Raw genomic sequence first — 22372 nt, forward strand, 5'->3', positions numbered from 1 at the left:
CTGTTTTCTTATGTTATATTTATTTTCACTTGCACTTTCCTCAGATACAACACAACTGAAATAAATTTTACACAATTCGTCATTTTTAAAAATCATTAGTATAACCTCCTTGTGTAGTGAATTTGTTGAGATGATGGAGGCGGTTGCTGCGGAGGCTGTCCCTGCATCGGAGGGGGTTGGCTATGTCCGGGAGGCACTCGACTCGAATAACCTTGGGTTATGCTGCCCGCAGTTTTCGCACTCTGTTCGGATCAGGAGAATAGATTCATTTTAAAATTTGATAAGTTTAAGATTCATATATTTATAACTCTCGAAAGTGACTTACTTGTGGTTGGCTTGGCGCCGGTATTTGCATTTCCCACTTGCCCGGATGCATAGCCGGGTGGCCCTGCATTAATGGTGCATACACAACCCCATCAGGTAAACTATGGGGAGGTGGCGGATGTGATTGATCCATTTTGACTTCAACATGATACGCCCCGCGCTCTTGTTGCATTTTGTCAATTCCTACCTGTGGTGGAGGTGCGGATTTATGAGAGGGTGGCGGTCCGCTGTTGGGCTGTGACGATTGATTCGACGGTGGAGGCGGTTGCGGTGGTTGTTCAACGTTTATATGATACACCTGTGCAGATTTCGGAGGTTGGTCACTTTTCTGGGGGTGTGCCTGCGATGGAGGTGGCTGCTGCATCTCAATGTGATAATTTTGTCGCAGCGGCATGTTTAAGGTCGGGTTATAGGAGGGGTAGATGATGGGCTGCGGACGGGAGTCTGGCCCATTTGTTGTTTGATAGAATAATGCTCCCTGTGCTGGGGCGTATTGAGGGGATTCTGCAAAATGAAAAGTTCTGATGAGCATAAACACACTTTTTAGAAATATTGAATTGTTTACTCCAAAGCACCCGCGTTTCATTCGCCCGCGCTCGACTGTCATCATGTTCTATGGAAAGAAATGTATTTTAAAGGCTATTAGAAAAGAAAATTATGAAAATACTTACTGGGCAACTGGGAATAAGCAGCACTTTTGTAGTAATTCTGTTGAAGCGGCGGCGACGGGCTTCGGCCACGTTTCGTAGGTGCGTTTGTGATTCCGACTGGTCCCCCTGTCTGAAGGCAAATGAAATAAAATGACGACGTTATGCATGATCCACAGATATATTGTTTTCAGCTCTTACCTTCTGCAGAATGGGCTGATGCGTTTGCCGGGGTGGTAGAAACACCTGAGCGTGGGGCGAGTTTTGCGGAGGCATGGCATGCATTGCCAGTATTTCACTCTCTTTCTGTTGCTGTTGCTTTTTACGATTTTCGTCTTCATTCAATACTTTCTTTAGTTGTAAGAAGAGTTGCTGTTTTTGATTGTTCAGTTCCTTGAGCTTGAGTTCAAGTTTTTGTATTTGCTCGCGTGTCTCCCCTAGCGTCATGACGTCTTGTTGCTCGCGTGCCTCCCGTTCTTTGCGCTGGCGTTCCTCTTCCACTTCGGCTTCATGTTCTGACAAGGAAAAAGAATGAAGTGAAATTTTAAAAGGGAAACGGTACCAAATACTCGCGGTATCTTAGTGTGATACTCCTGATCAAATATTAATAATAATAATCAATGGCACAACAATCTAATTCGAATTTAGGTCTTGAAACCTGTTAGAATATTTTATTTCTCCACGATTATTCGAGAAGCTTTCATTGTTCTATGTTACGTGGTTCAAAAGCGACCCACTCGTCGGCCATTCTGGAGCAGTGGGTTTCATTGCATGCATGCCCTTTCTACTGCGACTTCCCTTCTTGATTCAACACGTCAACATTTATCTGTCCGGTACGAAGATCAAGTTCTTCGTTAATTATTGTCGTAGGTCGGAATATTCGGATACCATGATGCAGACATGAATTTATAAAAACTTGGAGTTTTTTAGTAACTGTGGAGGTCACTTTCCATGTACTACTCCCATATAATAGCACAGAGATAACATTGGCGCGGAACAACCTCAATTTGAGGAATGTTGAAAGTCATTCTATAAGATGACATTCCCAGTAGACCCGTTGCTCAAATCTGGTTGCCGAAAATCCGCACGGAAAAGGTAAAATCCCAGGATTCCCAACCGGGTGGTTATCAAGGAAGAGGAACTACAGGCGGACAGTCAAACTTTTCTGCTCCGTATAACCGGAGAGTACCTCGAGGCACTGGGGAAGGCAGATCATGAAGAATTTTTGCTCGCTAAACTGGACAACGACTTGGAGCTCGTCGACCTCGCCAACGAGCTGATGAAGGAGATGAAGATCGACGGTCCGACGGGGACTGACGAATCCTCTACACAAGCAGATCGTGCTGAGGATAGCCTGGATCGGAGGAGGCCGAACCAGCATAATTTATCTCCACAGTATAAGAGACGCTGATCGGGACAGACCTAGAGCATGTATCCTCGTCGGGATGATCCTTCACACTTTTCTGTGTCCGAATTTGAGTTTCAGGGACCTTGTTGTCAAACTGGAGCAAGCCGGGGCGGAGGACGTTTATATTTCCTCGGCTTACATAGCTCACGACCGATCAGCTCCGCCAGAGGGGCTACAAGATTTGACGTTAACCATCTCAGCAAAGAGAGCCAAGCTGTTGATAGGACAATGCAAAGCATATGAAAGAGGTGAGCCAAAACACAAATCTTTCGGTAACAGGGTCAGTACAACAACCTTCCATTTTTCCAGCTCGGAGAACTGTGACGGTGTGGCAGGAGGTCCTTGATATCACCCTACTAACCGACAATGGGATTTTTAGAGCGATTGTCAGAACATTGAAAGCACCAGCGAATCTGCGAGACTCGTAAGATTCTTTCAAAGGAACATAGGAACCCATTCTTTCTTAGAAAATTGGAAGGCTCCTGGACGGTGAAGAACTGGAGTTGTTGGTTCAGACCCACTTCCCCGTCAGCTAGTCAGAGCCTTGCTCGGAAGGTATGCAGGACCAGTTGTGTAAGACAAGCAAATTGGTAATTACAGAGAATAAGATCCGCTGGACTATAGCTAAAATAAACGTAGTAGTAGTTGCGTAACACCCCCAGGACGTGAAACTGTATGCAAGTGAAACCATTGATGGCATCAAAGCATGTCTCCAAATGATGAAAGTGGTTCTGGTGGAAGATACGATGGAGGTGGTGGTCCTTATTGTCAATCGTAGGAAAAACAATACCGTCAAAATCCTTGTAATCGCGAGGTTGTTTCAAAATCGATGGGGAGTAATGGACTATGCGCGCGAAAAGGCAAGCTCATCTCTAGCAAGGATGATGCCTAATATTGGAGGGCCAAGATCTAGTCGCCGGCTACTTATTGCAGAGGTAATGATAGTATTAGGCGAGGCAGTGTGTGTCACCACGGGGATGATCTTCTAGCTCTACCGGAGAATGAGAGCGAATTCGGCCGAAGTGGCAGCTGTACAGGAGATGGCAGCAACAGTGGGATAATTCCGAAAAAGACCGATGGACCCATACACTGATCCTTGTATTGAGAGATGGATCGAGCGAAACCACGGAAAATTGAATTACAACCTAATACAGTTTTTTGACGGTCATGGATCTGCCGAATGAGGCGCTACACCCGTGGACCCGGAACATGGTATGTTCCATTGTCCAAGATTCGCAATTGAAAGAGGGATGTTAAACGACGCCCTTAAGGCAGTTACTGGATCCTATAATTTCATGGAAGAGATGCTGGGGTCGGAAGCAAATTGGGGTGCCAGAAACGTAATAGTAACTGTCATACAGGAAAAGCTGCAGCAGCTGGATAGAGCCAGGAAAGCGCGACTGATGTGTGACTTACTCGTGCTGATAGGCGGGGATATGTGCATAGTAGTGGGGGTGGTTTTAGGGGGTGAGAATCCCACATACTGCTGCAACTTGGCTCAGTAGCGTCTTTTTAAGATTTCCACCTCCAACCATAAAAAAAGACTGAGTGCGTCGGGAACTCTGAGTGCGTCTGTACAGACTGCGCCACATGCAAGCCGAACTTCACGAGTAACTTCACTGTGGACTGTCCAACCATGGCAGAGGGGAAGAACAGCCGGTGTGTTGAAAGGCAACGACACAGCATTCTTCAGCCACGGATGGTATGTGGAGTCGGTAAAGGAGTTTTCTCGGTATATACACAACAAGTCGTACGGTTTTCCAGGACGGAAAAGCGACCTACCTACCCATATTTCCCAAATTAAAATATTAAAGTTCATTTTATTCCCAACAAACTCCGTCATGTTATTTACATAGCATGCTGGTCTTAAGCCCAGGTAAAGTAGGAGGATTTGAGGCAACGTACCATGTACTATGTGTCAAGAATTCGATCGATTTTCTCGACGATAAAACGCCGGCAAATTTATAAGAATGCCAACCGGGAAGCAAAGAAAACAGTCGCTGTCACCCAAGCGGATCATTACAAAAATCTTTACAATAAACTGGACATTCGGGATGACAAGAGAGATCTGTATCGACTTGCTAAAAGCCGTAACGAATGTACACAGGATATCGAACACTTCTGTTGCGTTAATGACAAGAACGGTACCTTGCTTGCCAACCGTCGAGTCGCAACGGATAGATGATGAGAACACTTCGAGCAGATTTCAACCGAAGAATTTGAACTAGGCCCGAAGACTATAAATAAAGTCATGTTCTGTGAAGCAGTCAAGGGGCTTCTGGGAGAAAAAGCTTTGGTTTCCAGCCTGGAACCCACGTGTTCTTTGGAAATCCGAGACCTTGACTGTCTCACGGAAAAAAACGAGCTAGAAGAGGCCATCAAACGCGAATGTCCGGAGGTAACCAATGTCCGGATTGGTATCACTTCTGCGAAGTCTCGAAGCCAAAAACTCGCTGCGGTGGAAGTTGCCGAGCAATCCGCGAGGAAGCGCAGTTCGCTGTGGAGACCAAAGCTGATTTAGTACTCATCAGTGGGCAGTACCAATTCAAGGGCCCAGTTTCATGGCACCCTGACATATCAGGTACCGCTGCCGTCTGGGTTCGGGACGGCACCCTCCTTAGGGTTCTTGCTTCAGGCTGAGGGGAAGGCTTTGTCTGGAATCGGTGTTCAGGGATAACGCTTTTTAGTGTCTATCTTACGCCGAATGAGACGATGCCGGACTTTCGTCGGAGGCTTGATGCTTTAGAGGACGCTATCTGAGGCACAGATAGGCGGATCCTGGTCGGCGGTGACTTCAATGCTAGGGCACTTGAATGGGGCATGCCTCACACAGATTCCAGAGGGAAGCGAATTCTGTAAATGGCGGCAAGAACAGGACTGGTAGTTCTAAACACCGGATCCACCTCAACGTTCCGGCGCCCGGGCTGCGAGGGAAGCATTTCAGACGTAACTTTCGCGTCGGAATCACTGGTGTTGCTGATGGATGGGTGACGAGTCCTGGAAGACTTCTCCGCAAGTGACTACCAATACATTGCTTCGAAGTGGTGGACACAAACTCTTGGTGTGCGCCACCCCGGCGATCTTTCTGTGCATGGAACGTCGCGAAAGTGAACACCGGGAAGTTTGTCGAAACTCTAGAAACAGGTGGGGCCACGCTGGAGGGTACTCCTGGGGAAGGTGGCGCCGCAGCTGACACTGTCGTAAATTCAGTTATGAACCTGATAACGACGGTCTGCGGAGCCTCCATGCCCAGAAAGACATCAAGGCGCGGCAAACCTTCCATGTATTAGTGGACAGTAGAAACCGCAGAGCTCCGGAAGGAGTGTCACAGGCTCCGCCGCTTAACACAACGTCTAGGCGACCGGGAGGAGGCATGTACCATAATGACGGAGTACATATCAGCTAAAAGGAGACTCCACAGCGCAATAAACAAGAGCAAAGCTCGCTGCTGGCAAAATCTGATCGACGAGGTGAATGGGGATTCGTGGGGACTCGGTTACAAACTGGTAACCTGAAAAATCAGGGCTCTGCGGAAACCCTGTTCGCTTAAGGCCAAGCAGATGGATCGCATTGTAAGGGCACTCTTCCCTGTGCACCCCGTATGGGATGATGACGTCGGCGCGGAGAGCGCAGAGGACTGTCCACTTTTCTCTATGAAAGAGTTGGAACAGGCAGTCCTCTCTATGAAAAACAAGAAGGCGCCAGGACCTGATAGTATTCCAGCAGAGGTATACAAACTGGTATTCCAACACCGGCCAGACCTACTGCTCGGTGCATTCAACGCTTGCCTGAAAGAGGGCATTTTCCCTGCTCGTTGGGAGGTTGCGAAGCTCGCGCTGATCCATAAAGGGAAAGGCGGCCCCGAATTGCCGTCTTCATACCGCCCACTATGTATGCTTGACACTGCTGGGAAGGTGCTCGAAAAGCTCATCAGAAGTAGACTCGCTGAAGCGATACGCACTGTCGGAGGTTTATCTCCCCGGAAGTTTGGTTTTAGAGCAGGGAGATCCACAATTGATGCTATCATGCAAGTGGTGGACGCCGTTCGACGAGCATAGGCACACAGCCGCTGAACTCGACGGGCGGTGCTCCTCGTAACACTTGACGTCAGAAACGCCTTTAATTCCGTAAGATGGAAAGACATTCTAGGCACACTAGATAATACTTTCAACGTGTCGAACTATCTCTTACGGATTTTGAGGGACTATCTGAGGAACCACTCCCTGCTCTATGAACCACTAGAGGGTCAAAGGAGGATGGAGGAGTCACGTCGGGGGTAGCACAGGGATCCATTCTAGGACCGGAGCTCTGGAATGCTACCTATGACAGTCTATTTAAACTCGACATGCCAGAAGAGTCGCGCCTGGTCGGCTATGCAGATGATGTCACAGCGCTTGTTGCTGGACGCACTGTCGAACAGGCGCAAAGCAGACTCGGCATATTGATGCGACGGGTAAACGGATGGATGACTACTCATGGTTTCAACCTTGCACTGGAAAAAAAACCGAAGTAGTCATCCTGACTAAAAAGAGAATTCCGACCCTGCGTCCCATATCGTTCGGTGAGTCGATAATCGAGTCAAAATCAGCGGTAAAGTACCTCGGGTTGACTCTTGACTCAAAGATGAGCTTTTTCGAGCAAATCAAAGCAGCAGTGAACAAGGCTGCAACTGGAGTTTCGACGTTAAGTAGGCTAATGGCAAACATTAGGAGTCCTACGTCTAGCAGGCGACGTCTCCTGATGAGTTCAACGCAGTCTGTCCTGCTCTATGGTGCAGAGGTATGGGCTGGCGCTCTTAACAAGGAGGTATATCGTAAACGCCTCGCGCAAATACAGAGACGGGGAGCTTTGCGGTTGGCGTCTGCGTACCGCATTGTCTCTGAACCGGCCGTGATGGTGATCGCGGGCGTGATCCTCGTTGCCCTTCTTGCTAAGGAGCGTCAAGCCATAGGCAACTCTAGACGAGTGGCAGCTCTCGTGGCAAAATGAAATTAGAGGCAGATGGACTGCACGGCTCATCGGTAACTTAGGTGCGTGGCTGAATCGGAAGCATGGTGAGACTGACTATTTCCTTATCCAATTTTTATGTGGACATGGAAGTTTTCAGTCTTACCTGCATAAGATTGGAAAGGCGCGATCTCCGGATTGTGTGTTTTGCAATGGAGTTGTGGACGATGTCCACCACACTTTTTTTCTTGTAGAAGGTGGGATGGGGGTCTCTCTTCAGACAACATTGTCGAAGAGATGCTGAGGACTACTGACAGATTGAGTCGTGTTGCCTATTACGTTCGGACCCTTCTCGTTGCTAAGAAGATAGAACTCGACCGGTGGAGGAGTCGGATGGCAGGGGGTTCCTTGAACTGACAGTTCCCTTCTTCCTCTCCCCTTCCGTTGGTGAAAGGAATTCCCTGATTTGAAGGTTCCGCAAGGCGGGAGAGTTCGCTGACTAGCCCGAAGTAATGCGACAAACGGTTTCAGGCTTGCTCTCTGACGCTGGGGAGGTGTTTAGTTGGTAGTCCGACGACGTAGCTAATCGGGAGTCCAACACTGTGTGGGGAAATGCATTCACCTACCCTAGCCAATGGAGAACTGGATGAAATGGCGTTCCACAACTGGTGTTCTTTGTGATCGTCGTATCAATGAACGTTTTAAATCGAAAATTTACTGCAATGTCTTCAGTTCTGTCGCTCTCTATAGTTCTGAGTGTTGACTACCAAAGACAATGAACGGCGTCTTGCGGTAATGGAGACGAAGATGCTACGTTGGACTAGTGGCGTCACACGTTTAGATCACATCCGAAATGAGAATATACCGCGATCGTTATGGGGTTGCACCGATCGTGGAAAAATTGCGAGAGAGGCGTCTTCGATGGTATGGTCACGCAATTCGTGACAACGAAAATTCACTTGCCAAAATTAGTCTGAGCATCGAAGTCGACGGTAAACGACCAAAAGGCAAACCTAAACAACGGTGGCTTGATACGCTAGATGGGGATTTGAAAGCCTCAAGATTGCACCCAGACCAGGCATTCGATAGAGCCAAAGCCGATCACGACGAGCCGGCCGCGCTTGTGAACGGGACAAAGGATAAAGAAAAGGAAGACCTGTCGAAACGGAATTTTGCAGAGGTAATTATTGAGGAAATACTTTATGTAATTGTATGCAATACGAATTAATGGAATGTTCTGTTGGTTCCTCAGCAGATTTGACAATTCGTAGCAATGTTTTTAAGCCACAACGTGAAGATGATTAAAAACTGACACAAATTGTGGTTAGACGCAAATCTCAAACGATACGCCTTGCGTGCACACCGCGAGTGGTATTGGAGGGCAGCTATTGTTAGAAATTTGAGTTAATAAACCAGGCACACTCCCTCCTTCAGTCCTGCTTGCGAAAAAACTTGGGCATTTGTCCATCCCCGCCGGAGTGGTGGAAGCAACCTGTCACACAGTCTTGCCTACTTTTTTTTGTCTTGCTACATCTTTATCTCTTCACTAAAATTTACCTTCTTTCTTGCGTTGACGCTCCTTTAAAATGTGTGCTTTTAAGGCGGACAAGAGTCGCTCTTCGCGTTCGCTCTTATTTGCCTGCGCTGTCGTAACGGCCACAGGCATTTTCGTCGAGGCACTTTTATCAGCTATTTTGTTAGTTATATCAAAGGGGTTTCACGACCTGCAAAGAAATATTAGACGTATTATCGGAGAAGGGCAATATTTGCAATTAAGAAGCGACCAGGCTACGTTGCACTCACCATCAACTTTTTTGACACATTTGACACTTCACTGACAGGTGTAAATCCTTTTGGATATTTAGTACCTGAGATGTTATGCGTATGAAGTCAGAATGAGGTTTGAGAAAAATCTTTATTAGCGACATTAATTAGTAGCGAGAACTTTTTGTTCCGGTTTTATTTCAAAACTATTGTTTGAATATGTTGAAAAAATCATATTTTCTACCTGGATAAGTTCAACTGAGCATGCCATCTATATCTCAATTTCATGAAAATGACATCCAACCAATCCCGGCAACACACTATTCATTTGTAGGAAGGACTCAATTGCAATGCGTCGTGTGTAATCGCAATTGGATCGCTGAATCGTCGTTGAGCGCCGCACAGTATTCGCGTGCATTCGGGAAGTAGGAGTTGTCGCGACTCGTTGCCGTCATTGTCGTATTATCTCCGTGTCAATTTCCGCGCTCGTCGCATCAATGCAGTGGATTTGTCCATGCAACTGACGATTTCGTGTTTCTGCAAAAAGTGATTGTGAATAAAAGGTCTCGGAGTGTTCGAGAGAAAAGACCAGGCAACTGTTGACTTGCTTTTCCGCGTAAATTCGTCGCCGGGAAGCGAACTGCATCCGTGCCAGTGTGCGATCCGTCGACCCACCACCACCACCACCCCCGCGGCAAAAACGCCAAACGCCATCTGAACTCGCCTCGACTTCATTTACATCGGGGACGGCATTTTTTCTGATCTTGTTTTCTGTAAATTTGCAAACACAACGCAAGCGGGAGCGTATGTATCACGCGGAAATTATTACAGCGTTGTCAGTGTTTCCAAATTGGTGATTAGTGCAGCGGAAATCTTTCGTTTCCATTCTTTAATTTGACTTAAAGGAGCGTAGCAGCTGTTGGAGTTATATTCGCGGAAATGGCAAGTGAGTGTGAATTTGTGTCGTTAAAAGCAATAGGTCTGGATAGGCGTACGTTTCCTTCGAAATAGTCCTTCAACTCGGTGCCATTTGCCCAATCAATTGCCATTGGGAAGTCAGTTCTGCCCAGAAAGCCGTCAAAATCAACAATAATGGAAATCTCCCGGTTTTTACAAAGAAATCGTGTCCTGGAGTCACTCTCTATGCGGAGGCAGCACAGTTCCAATTGGACTCCAGAGTTGTTTACAGAAAATCAATATTTATGACTTCGCTAGGCCATAAATAACACGACATAACCTCAAAGCGCTCCACTATGGAAACTGTGAAATTGTTTTCCCGGGGCTGCCAGACTGACGGATGTTGTGACGTTTTGCGATGGCGCGGTAAATTTGAAAATATTCGGTTTTATCGGTTTGGATTGGATTTAATTTTTGGTCAAGTTTTAGAATTGCAAACTCTCGGGACGTTTAGATATCGGCCAGAATCGATGCATGTATTTCAATTCAGAACGGTATAACCAGCCGGCGGAAGTTAGGTTCATTTTCACTCCCCTTTTAATAAATAATTAGTATAAAAAGGCGACAACGATTTTATGCATGAAAAAATGGGACTTCCAGTGCCTGAGAAACCGGGGTCACTGGCCTCGCTGTTTATATGGCGGAATCTTCACGCTCTAATGGCGGAGCTAGGGCGGGCGCGAGTGGTTTCGCATCGACTAAAAGCCACTGCCAGTCTCTCCAGCCTCAGCCCCGCATTAAGGTATTACTTCCCGGTGTGGGTTTACCTTTAGACACGATACTCGTCCTCTGAGCTTCCCTCCATCTCCCTTTCTTCACCAGCTAATTTTGTGATTTTATAATTGCAAGGAAACCGTGGGCCAGTTCTCCCTTGACCTCAACATCTCCGCAACTATACTGTCCGGGCTCACGTTCCTTTCTAGCGCTTGGTTTAAGCTCCTCTCCATCGCGAATTTTTTTTTTTTGTAGTGAAACATGGCATGCTCTGCATCCTCCGGTGTGCCACTACATGAAGGACAATTCGGCGAATCATTCAGTCCAAAACTATATGAATATTGCTTAGCACTGTGTCCCATGAGGGACTGGATAACGTGGTAGTTGGTTTTTTCTTCATGTTGTCGCACAAGCCATACCCTTCGAAGACTTGTCCCATCTGCGCTGCCAGTAGTCAAACGATTCTGACCTTCCCGCGTGCCCTTCCTAACGTCTTGCATGGTATATCACACTCATTTCATTCGCCATAATGTCGACTGGAATCATACCCGCCACCACTAGTGCTACCTTATCTGATGTGGTTCTAAAGGCACTGCAAACCCTCAAGACCTTCTTTTTTTTCTTCAGCCTCTGTCCCGTTCACATGGGGGGTCGGCTCGTAGTGATCGGTTTTGCCATTTGTCTATATCAAATGCCTGATCTGGATGCAATCTTGAGGCTTTTAAATTCCCATCCAGCGTATCAAGCCACCGTTGTTTCGGCCTGCCTTTTGGTCGTTTACCGTTGACTTCGATGTTCAGACGAATCTTGGCAAGTGATTTCTCGTTAGCACGAATTGCCTGACCATACCATTGAAGACGCCTCTCTCGCGATTTTTCCCCACGATCGGTGCAACCCCTTAACGATCGCGGATATCCTCATTTCGGATGTGATCAAAACGTGTCACGCCACTAGTCCAACGCAACATCTTCGTCTCAATTACCGCAAGGCGCCGTTCATTGTCTTTTATAGTCGACCAACACTCAGAACCATAGAGAGCGACAAGACGAACGACATTGCGGTAAATTTTAGATTTGAGACGTTCGTTGACTGGTGTTCTTTGTGATCGACGTACAAAGAACACCAGTCTTGGAACGCCACTTCATCCAGGTTGCATTAATACGTGAAGCAATTTCATAACGCAGTTCTCCATTGGCTGATAGCGTGGACTCGAGGTATTTAAATCGCTCAGTTCTGGGCAGATCACTGCCGCTGACAGTGACTGTGCCTGTTTCATGGGGATCGGTCGTTAAAAATTCAGTTTTGATTCGATTCAATCTGAGACCGTGTTCCATGAGGCGGTCATTCCATTTTTGAACAAGTTGCTCGAGATTATTTTTGCTATTAGATGCTGGAAAACATCATGTGTATATGGCGCTAGAGGTTGGATGTCCCGTGCGACGGTGTCCATAACAAGAACAAAGAGGAGTGGTGAGAAGGCGCTTCCTTGATGAACACCAACAGAGACACGAAGCGGTTTTGATACACCCGCCATACTTCGAACTTTACTTTTCGGATCGTGGTAGAGCAATTGAACCCAGCGCACGAGCTCTTCTGGCACGAAGTGTTGTCGTAAAGCATACCAGATGAGTTCGTGTGGTACACGGTCAAACGCTTTCTCTAGATCCAGAAAGGCAATGTAAAGAGGGCGATGCTTCTCACGGTGTTTCTCCAGGACTAACCGCGCAGCGTGTATTGCGTCAGTAGTTCCGCAGTTTTTGACAAATCCGGCTTGATTCACGGTTATTTCAACGATTTCGCGAATATGGTTGTCAAGAATGCGTTCAAAAATCTTCATGGTATGGTAACCGCATTGGGAGGTAATTTGAACATTCTGCTGGACAACCTTTCTTTTTCCATTTTGGAATTGTGGTGGTCTTGCCAGTCAGATGGTGTTCTTCCTTCCTGAATCACCCGATTAAGGAATTCACTGAGCCACAGTGTTGGGTCTCAGCTCTTCGCTTTCTAGAGCTCAGATGCGATGTCGTCAGGTCCTGTGGCTTTCCCTGATTTCATTCGTTTTATTGCCTCCTCGGCTTCAACTGCGCTGAAAGGTGGAACTGCTCCAAATCTCGGCAATGATTGTGAAAGTGGAGGATGAACAAATTCTTCAGTTAAAATTTGCTCGAAATATTTTCGCCATCTATAAGTCACGGCTCGATCAGGGCCAAGCAAAGCACCTTTCCATTCTTCCGCATCTTATGAGAATATAGTTGATTTGCGTTTTACTGTTCCCACTATAAAATACAGGAAGATGAGACAATCGTTTGATGAACCATGTATTCATAAGTACAAGGTCGTGGATGTCCGCAAAATCGATTATACGCTCGCCACCCTCATTGCACGCTCCGAACCCCTTTGCCCTATGGTATCTGTTACCGTCTGCTTTTTCACCTACATGGCCTTTAAGGTAGCCGGCAATGATTATATAGTTGTCGGCAGGCACGTGACAATTCTTTTCATCGAGAAGTTGCCAGAAGGCATCTTTCTCGGCATCAGGTCGACGTGTCTGTGGTGCGTACGTGATGAAGAAGTGAATACTGCGATCAGCTGATATAATCGTGAGCTTCACCAGCCGATCATCAACTCGTGCGACTTCTTTAATGGCATCACAGAAACCCTCTGAGATGGCAATGCCAACACCATATTGAGTGTGTGGGCTACCAAAATAGAGAAGTTTATAGCCATTTTTACCGCGTACGTGTTCTATGTCGCAGCTTTTGGCACCAGACCATCGGGTTTCTTGCAGAGCGCAGATATGAATGCGCCTTTTCCGAAGGTCTCCTGTGAGTTCCTCCGGCTTTCCAGTTAGGGTGACAACATTTAGCCTGCAGACACGTATTTGTTTTGATCGGACTAACTTGCTTATGTCCTGACGCCGTCTATGCGTCAAGAACTCTTGCCCATTTCTCGACAGGACCGGGGCCCATCCTGCCGCGTCGAATGAGGTGGACGTCCTAGCATTTTTCCGAGGCTTGTGACTCAATCCGATCATCTTCTTTCTAACGACATTGAATGTATTTTTTCGGTCGGCCTGTCGCGGGACCCGTCGCCATGAGAGATCAGGTAGAATTTAGCATAGTGGAATAACTCCAACTATACTCTATTTATCCCTTTCCCGGATTTCAGCATTTTGTTTTTGTTTTACTGAGGATAGTACAAAGTAGTTTTCCTCAAACACTCCTCATTTACCTGGGCTTGGGACCAACATATTATACTATGTTAATAGCACGGCGCAGTTTGCAAACCCTCAAGACCATCAGTCGGTAAACCGAATTCACTTGTTTCTGTTTTAGAGAGTTTGCGAGCGCCTCCATCCACACAAGTGGAGCTCAGATCCTCAGACCCAGCCCGTAGCATTCACGAAGGAGAGCAGCTCTTCCACCCTGCAGCTAGAAATCTCTCTGAAGCCCCCAAAGATTGGTTTACCCAGTGTTCGTAGCCTGATTCTAGCTAGAGCTGTGCAATCGCAGAGGCAGTGCTTGAGGGTTTCCCCCCTTCTCCACAGCTTCGGCAATGCGAATTGTAGGGTATGTCGTGTCTGGCGGCATGGTCCCCTAGAGGGGGGGGGGGGGGGGGGTCTGCACTAATAGTGCAGACCGCCTTAATCTTAAATGTATTTGCACGCGTCTGACACAGGGGGTCTCGTGATCAGGCTATGTTATAAGCGGGTCAAATTGTCCTTGACTTGACACAGATTGTAAACCTTCGCCATCTAAGGCTCGCAGCGACTAAGTAGTGCGAGTAGATTCCGCCCTTGACAGTCGCCAGCAAGACACCAACTGTACCCGCCGAAAGACTACCAAGAGCAGAGCCCTGCCTGGCCAATCCGCCAACCCGCTCATTTACGTCTATGTTTCTATGCCTGGAAACCTAGAGGAGGGTGACCTTTAGCGTCCCGCCTGGAATGGGCACTCCAAGCAAATCTTTTGCCGTTTCTTCATCGCTTTCTGCGTACCTCCCGTCCTGTAAACGTAAATAACCCAGTTTCTGGCTACGTTCTTTAATCAAAATCCGCTTCAGCTCTGAGGTTGCCTCAAGAGAGTTAGTCTCTTCGCAAAAGCGTCTCCATGATGATCGTTTAGCTGACCATATGTTCTTCTTTAGAGTCTTCTGTGCCTCGTTATAACGATTCCAGCTAGCGTCTGAATCACACTTCAGAGCAAGATTGAATATCATCCTTGTCGTTCTCTGTTTTGCCAAATACCAGTTCCATCATGGTGTTTTACCCTTTTTGGCATCTTGAGTGGACAGCTTTCTTCAAAAGGTTCTCTCATGTTAGTTGTGATCATCTGGGTTGCCTTCTCAATTCCAGTAATGGATTTGATGCGCTTGCCAGGGATAGTGATTCGGGCGCTCAATTCGATTTTATACGTTACCCAATCTGTCTTCCGTGGATTCCTAAATGGAGTGGGTGGAGGTGGATCCATGCCCATAATAAAATCAATGCGTGTGTGATCCGACAGTATGATATCGTTTGATACTCTCCACTCTCCGACCAGAGCCGCGATGTCAGAGGATACCACCGTGATGTCGATGATCTTTCGCCTGACCAAGTTGAAGAAAGTGGGTTAATTCCCCAAATTAAGGATCTGCAAATCAGTTCCTACTAGATATTCCAGTAGTCTCGATCCAATTGCATTGATGTTGGAACTTCCCCGATATAAGTGGTGAGCGATGACATGACATCCTGCTATTATCCCCACGCCTTTACATTTGGTGTTCAATGGTTTTAGGAGCCGACACCTGTAACGTGACGGTCTCTAGCCCGTAGTAGAGTCGTCTTCCCGATTTCCCCGATTCTTCTTAACATCGGGTTCGGGAACGCCGATAGTTAGAAAAGTTCCCAGCCTATCGGCTCTCTCTCCTGTTTTGCTGCCTAGCAGAATCCAGGTGGAAGTGTTGAGGTTATTCTGTATACCAAGTTGTTCCAGAACCCCAGCACCATTCCGCTCTTCTTCTGGAAGCCAGAGGAAGCACTTTTTTAACGATGGCAGCTCAGAGAGCCTTTTCAGGGTTTTGTTGGAGATACTATCCAAGGCAGGTGCTTTGTTCTCATCTTTTTTTTTCATGGTTTCTAGGACATCCTCCACGAAATTTGGTGAAAAGTTGGGAACATGCAGTAAGTCGTATCCATTTATGTTGAGTTTAAGCCTCACACATAGAATAGGGGGTTGTCAAATTTTTTTTTTTCACGAGATATAGTCATGTTGACTATCAAATGAAAGGTTTTGGTTAGTGCTTTTCGAAGCAGGTCTGTTTTGACATTTGTTGGAAAGGCAGGGCGTGCAAGGGATCAAAATGATGGTTTTTAAGGTTTTGTGTAAAACAAAACCTTATTAAAATCGACTCAATGTCTGTCTGTCTGTCTGTCTGTCACACGCATTTTTCTCCAAAACGGCTAAACCGATTTGAATGAAATTTGGTGGACAGATGGGAACTATGAAATCCCACATTGTCCTTTATAGTCGGCCAACACTCAGAACTATAGAGAGCGGCAGACGAACGACATTGCAGTAAATTTTAGATTTGGGACGTGCGCTGATACGTCGATCACAAAGAGCACTAGTTGGGGAATGCCACTTCATCCAGGATGCATTAATGCGTGAAACAATTTCATTACGCAGTTCTCCATTGGCTGATAGCATTGACTCGAGATATTTAAATCGCTGAGTTCTGGCAATGGCAGTAACCTGCCCTTCGAGATATTTAAATCGCTCAGTTCTGGCAATGGTGAACTGAGAGATTTCAATATCTCGGGTCAATGCTATAAGCCAATGGAGAATTACGTTAAGCTCCTCACATAGGGAAACACAAAACCTTTTATACCTGAAGCGTCAAACTTCCGGTTTCCCGACTTGTTTTTTTAACGGGTTCATTCTCAGAAACTACCTAACTGAAAAAATTTGAAAAACTTAGTTGAAAATTCGCGAATATCGCTCCGCCACAGCACTCTACTCCCAACTGAAATCAAGGAGTTTCAGCGAGAAAGTCAAAGCCTGACTTACGACCATCAAAACGGAGGCGGCATTTCTTCTTCCTCCCAGTGACATCTGATCCGAAGAAGCAAAGTTTCAGCCTGTCTAAGGAAATGGTCTTGGAGCTGACTTCAAAGTGCAGTCTGAACGGGTGCTCTCCATATTCGAGGACCTTATAGGATCTTTGCATAGTGACTGCATCGACTTCTCGGTGGCATGTGTTCTCACCAGACCAAGGGTACAGACTTCGAGGTCCCTAGAGGTGTTGACCACTGCCTGCGCGCAACGAGATGCCGGAGACGGTTTCAATTCGGCAACGGTCTCCTGTAGCAATCGCGATAATCCAGCCTCTTCAAGACTGTCTCCCTTATCGAGGACCTGGTCGCCGGGGAATAGTAGTCTCTCTCCGTGCATCAGATTAGCAAGTTTGGCAGCAAACTTTTCACATGCGGCTGTACGGGGGCCAAGCAAAACGAAAAACAAAACTTGCGACCTGGACGGATTCTTGCATACTAGAATAGCAACCATTAGCGTCCTATGCCAATGTTCCAGGATCCCATTAGACTGCGAATGATATGTAGTCGTCCGATGACGTTTGAAATCGATAAGCTTTCTACGCTCCGAGAAGAGAGCAGACTCGAACTGCATTTCCTGGTCTGTGAATATTATTCAGAGGTATTGTATGAGGCGACCTCGTAAACCGATCAGTGAGTGTGAGGCAATACTTGTCGCCGTTCGAGTTTTGCCAAGATCTGAAGTGTTTAACTGACCAAATGGAACCACTTTCTGGACCTAAGGAGTGCACCTACTTCCTTCTTCCTTTTTAACATGCCTAATGACCTTATACTTCTGGCATGCAATGCACTCTCTGGCCCACAATGAACTTGTCGAACGTGTTCTCTTCCGCCTTTACGATTACATAGCATTCACGGCCGGTGCCAACGGAACAGTATTGGCTGTGAGAGCAGCCATTTGTCCCCGTATTTCCGCTGTTTCTGTTCTGACACTTAAGTGACCACGAGGCACCCGTGCACTTCGTACATTTTATCGGCGGTCGCACTCAACACCACTAGAGAGCTGCCGGCGGCACAAGCTAGTACTAGAAGTCGCTAAAGCCACAAAGACTTTAGAAACTCCGCCCCAACGTCTGATGAGCTGGTCCTTGAGTCAATCGTGGGAACCCTCGCCCAGGATATCGGCGACGAGCGCGAATGACACCTCATCTAGACCCACAAGCGCGTGGTTGTAGCTGATGGTGTCCGTAGCCTCTAGTTGGAGGAACCAAACCGCCGGATTCCACCACCAGAATGGTGGCATGCTTACCGCCATGGCAGTTGGAGGTGCAGAAGGTCCCGCGGTATCCCTCCTTTCGCAAGACATGTCTTTACAATAACAACAGATTTTTTGCTGGTTGCAGTGAGAGGAACATTTAAACCTATAAACTAACAACTAATAAAATCACAAAAGAACATTAAGCTATTTCTATGCGGTGTCCAGGCCTCAAAATACTTTCCAAATCGATATCTGCTCAAATTAAGTTAATAATAGTTTATTACTAGACCGGAATCTTGCGGTCAAGAGGCCAGAGTGAGTACTCATGGGAGTCGTCAGCAGTTGTCTGACATGAGATTTGCGTTTGCTACTACTTTCTAGAGTAAGAAAGCAGAAAACAGCAGGATGAGTAGTGTTCTGCACTTTTCATAATTTTATTTCGCTTAGCCCTGGTGTGTCCAGCCGAAATTGCCGCAATTCTCGGCCAAGTTGGAGAAAGTGAGGATTCTGGAGCTTTCGACACCGTTGTCGGCCAGCATGCGTGCATTCCAGAAATTAGCCATAGACTGTTTTCGATAGCCAAGGCGTTAACGCTTCAGTAGTAAGGGGCTTCCAAAATTTGCAGGCTGCTAATCCACACATTTTCATCCATTTTAGTCGCTTTTTACGATAAGCAGAGAATAATTGGGGTGTGTTCTGAAACCCCTATTGACAGGGCAGACTTCAAGGAACGAATCTGTAAATTAAAAAATGACTGAAACAAGTGTGTTGGAAGTTCAGGGAGATATGGTATGGTTGATTAATAAAATGTATTTCAAACCATAATATCGTGTTTTTGTTATCGACCGGCAAAACTTATTGAACGACCTACAAAGCACATCAGGATTTTAGTGAGTCATTCGCCTCAGAAATAGTTTATCAATTTCGGGAAAGCTGTGAGTGCAATATGGCGACAGTATCCTTTCAACATCCGATAGATATCTAGTATCTAAGCAGAATCGGTTGCTATCACTCGTTTTATATTCACAATTATCCTTTCGAACTTCCTATTTATTGCCTTCAATTGTTGAACTAGATTGCGATGACATGATTAACAATAAAAAGTTTGTGAACAAATAATTTGGTTGGCAATCATTCGCAAACATGTAATTTCGCTTTTATGAAAATTTCAAGACATTGTTTCGTGTATTGCTGCCATTGTGCTCTTTTTGCTTAATCGGATGGACGAATAGATTGCTAGCAATAATTCCAAAATAAATTATGTCCTCCTTATCCATACACAATATACATAGGCTGTCATCAAATTGATTGACTGGATTTGGAGCCGACGAGACTGCACGGAATTTTATTACTGTTGTAACTTTAAAGTGCTTTTGTTGGAAATTGCATGAATTGAATCGAGCTCTTGGGCGGGGACGAGAGGCTGTCAAATCACCATCTATCGTATGAGGCCATCCTTGTTTCAGTCGGCTTTTGGCCATGTTTATCAACTTCAATGCTCCTGCATTCTTAGCAAGTAAGTTCTGGATTGATGCGCTCGTTCATCATCAACGGCGCAACAACCGGTATCCGGTCTAGGCCTGCCTTAATAAGGAACTCCAGACATCCCGGTTTTGCGATATCCCCAAAAGCTGTCTAGCGTCCTGGCTTACGCCATCGCTCCATCTTAGGCAGGGTCTGCCTCGTCTTCTTTTCCTACCATAGATATTGCCCTTATAGAATTTCCGGGTGGGATCATCCTCATCTTTACGGATTAAGTGACCCGCCCACCGTAACCTATTGAGCCGGATTTTATCCACAACCGGACAGTCATGGTATCGCTCATAGATTTCTTCAGGTGCTTCATCCTGCTGACTTGTTGGTAAAACTTGCGCACCTGGTGCGGTTGCTCCCTGTACTTTTCAAGTTTACAGACTTGCTAGTTCTCCCAGGCCTCCTTTTTCCGTCTGTGAAGTCGCTTCTCCGCTCGACGGAGTTCGTGATAAGTCTCTGCGCGTGCCCGAGTTCTTTGAGAATGCAACATTACTCGGTATGCGGCATTCTTCCGTTCCGTTGCTAGCTTACATTCATCGTCAAACCAGCCGTTCCAACTCCTTTTGCGGCTGGTGCCAAGTATGTTTGTGGCCGTATCCATGATAACGTTCTTCAGGTGATTGTGAAGATCATTTGTTGATGCTTCATCTCCAGGTCCCCTGTTGACTGCGGTTATGGCGGCATCCATTTTCCTCTTATAGGTGTCGCGGAGGGCTGTATTGTGGATGGCTTCAATGTTAACTCTCACGTGATTGTCAGAGTCACGCGCTCGGAGCACCATGCCAACGAGATAGTGATCCGAGTCTATATTTGCCCCATAAATTTTCTGACATTCATTAAGGCTGAGAGGTGGCGGCGTTCGATCAGCACGTGGTCAATTTGGTTGAAAGTGGTCCCGTCTGGAGAGGCCCACGTATGTTTGTGGACCGCTTTCCGCGAAAACCAGGTACTTCCAACAACCATTCCGTGCGATACTGCTAACTGAATAATACGCAGTCCGTTATCATTGGTATCCCTATGTAAGCTATGCGAGCCAAGGTATCGCCTGAATACGGGCTCCCTCCTTACTTGACTGTTGAAATCTCCAAGCATGATTTTGATAGTATACTTGGGGAGTTCGAGGGTCCGCTCAACTGCCTCGTAGGAGATATCCTTCTCCGAGTATGCAGTCTCCTCTCTAGGGACGTGAACGTTTATGAGGCTTATATTTCTAAACTTGCCTCGCAAGCGCAGAGTGCATAGCCGTTCGCTTATGTTTTCAAAGCCGATAACAGCAGGTTTTATTTTTTGGCTGACTAAGAAACCTACTCCGAGTACATGGTTTACAGGAAGGCCACTACCTGGTCAATGCAAAAGATCCATAACCGAGAATTTTATACACCCTCTTTGGCCCACGTACTCGAGGAGGGCGATCAGACCCGAGTCTGCAAGGGACTCATCTGAAGTGGTTTCAGCCACGAAGCCTCACCGGAGGTTATCTGGTACCATGGGAACCGGGACGGCTCTCTGAGAGCATATGCTCCAGAAGAATTCCTGGAGGATGTGTTCTCGGCCCGGTTATTTGCGGTTGGCCCCCTAGTGGGAGTTTCATGGTGGTTGTGGTTATGCCTACACTGTTCATTGAGCTCAAGCGTGGAGTTGCGTTGTACAACTCGGGTGCTGTACCCCTTAGTTGCGGCAGAGGTGTTAGATAGACATCGCATCCACTGGTATGAATGCTGAGCCTGCACTTAGTATAAACCAGGACCGCTGTGCTTGCATGGCGGGGCTCTGATTGTGGTCCCAAAATTAATCCGTGTCCGAAGAGGACCGTGGGACTAGGCCTACACGGCAGGTACTCACGTTAAACCCCAGGACTTTCACACTCTCTTTGGAGTTCGTCTCGAACCTCAGCGTAAGATGTTGTACCCGCCCCCGTCGTTATTTAGTAGTAGGAATGGATGATGAAGAGGGTCATTTCTTCAGTCCGCTTCATCCGCTGCCTACGTGACCCTGCTGAAGTGGTTGCCACAGATTCTGGCGAAACAGTTGCAGCAGGCGGAGCAATGCTCTTGGTCGTCGTGGCGCCTAGACGTCGAACCGCCCCACGACTAGCGGTTTGGACGCCGTGCTGTCCATTACGGGAGCCCGACCCAGTTATCAAGTCAGGCGATTCCTGCCGGTTATCCGTACCGGACCTTAACTTTCTTCTTCTCATATATGGATTTGTATTTTATACTTCACTGTCAGGTGTGGGGGTAGCTTCCTCAGTGCGTAATCTGCAAGACTGCAAAGTTCCTGCACTTTCCTCACCTACCCCTGAGACGCTGCGGTGGTGTACAACCAGTCAAACTGAAGCTATCCATCCCTCCTGCTTTTACAACTGGGCTTGGGACCGGCTACGGCGGAGTTCAACTTTTATTAATCTTTTTTCCTGATCTCGGAGTTTTAATTTTGGTGCGGATAATGTTAAGTATATTGCCTCCATCATTCAGGATTTCTTTGAAAGCCAACGATAACCTTTATTATTATTCTGTTAACGGAAAGTCGCATCGCGTCTTTGAAGAGCTATTGTGCCCCTTTTACTAGTTATAGTGTACGTATTGATCATAGTATATCAAACTGGCCTATAACCGTTAGGAACTTTAGTATGTTCCCTACTTCCAGATCTTTCAGCTTTGCATCTGGTATTAAGTGTTCTCCCAAATGCCTCGACCTACTTTGCACAAATGCCGGACACTGTGCCAGGACGTGTATAGAGGTTTCATCCTCCTCCCAAAACCTACAGGTAGTGTCTGTAGATATTCCTA

At 46.7% G+C, this 22372-nt stretch overlaps 2 protein-coding genes across 3 annotated transcripts in view; one reads left to right on the forward strand and one right to left on the reverse strand.

Moving 5' to 3' along the window:
- LOC119661288 (basic salivary proline-rich protein 2-like) lies at positions 1 to 9266 on the reverse strand. The gene is made up of 7 exons (XM_038070565.1): positions 9130 to 9266; positions 8884 to 9050; positions 1173 to 1486; positions 996 to 1104; positions 890 to 937; positions 326 to 828; positions 1 to 242 (listed from the first exon to the last, which is right to left on the reverse strand). The coding sequence occupies exons 2-7, from the start codon at positions 8990 to 8992 to the stop codon at positions 96 to 98; spliced, it is 1230 nt and encodes a 409-aa protein (XP_037926493.1). The 5' UTR covers positions 8993 to 9050; positions 9130 to 9266; the 3' UTR covers positions 1 to 95.
- Positions 9267 to 9483: 217 nt separating this feature from the next.
- LOC119661287 (rap1 GTPase-GDP dissociation stimulator 1) overlaps positions 9484 to 22372 on the forward strand; it is a 76780-nt gene continuing 63891 nt past the window's right edge. For both annotated transcript variants that reach the window (XM_038070563.1, XM_038070564.1), the window contains exon 1: positions 9484 to 10036. In XM_038070563.1, the coding sequence (XP_037926491.1) occupies positions 10030 to 10036 (7 nt within the window). In that variant the 5' untranslated portion in view covers positions 9484 to 10029. The remainder of the gene's footprint in view (positions 10037 to 22372) is intronic.

The sequence above is a fragment of the Hermetia illucens genome, chromosome 1, assembly GCF_905115235.1.
Source record: "Hermetia illucens chromosome 1, iHerIll2.2.curated.20191125, whole genome shotgun sequence".
NCBI lineage: Eukaryota > Metazoa > Arthropoda > Insecta > Diptera > Stratiomyidae > Hermetia > Hermetia illucens.

Excerpts from the sequence above, each read along its gene's own strand:
- LOC119661288 (XM_038070565.1), bottom strand. The coding sequence starts at position 8,992 with ATGCCTGTGGCCGTTACGACAGCGCAGGCAAATAAGAGCGAACGCGAA. Across the intron at positions 1,487-8,883 it reads GCGTCAACGCAAGAAAGAAG|AACATGAAGCCGAAGTGGAA; the intron begins GTAAATTTTAGT and ends TTTCCTTGTCAG. Across the intron at positions 829-889 it reads TGAAACGCGGGTGCTTTGGA|AATCCCCTCAATACGCCCCA; the intron begins GTAAACAATTCA and ends TTCATTTTGCAG.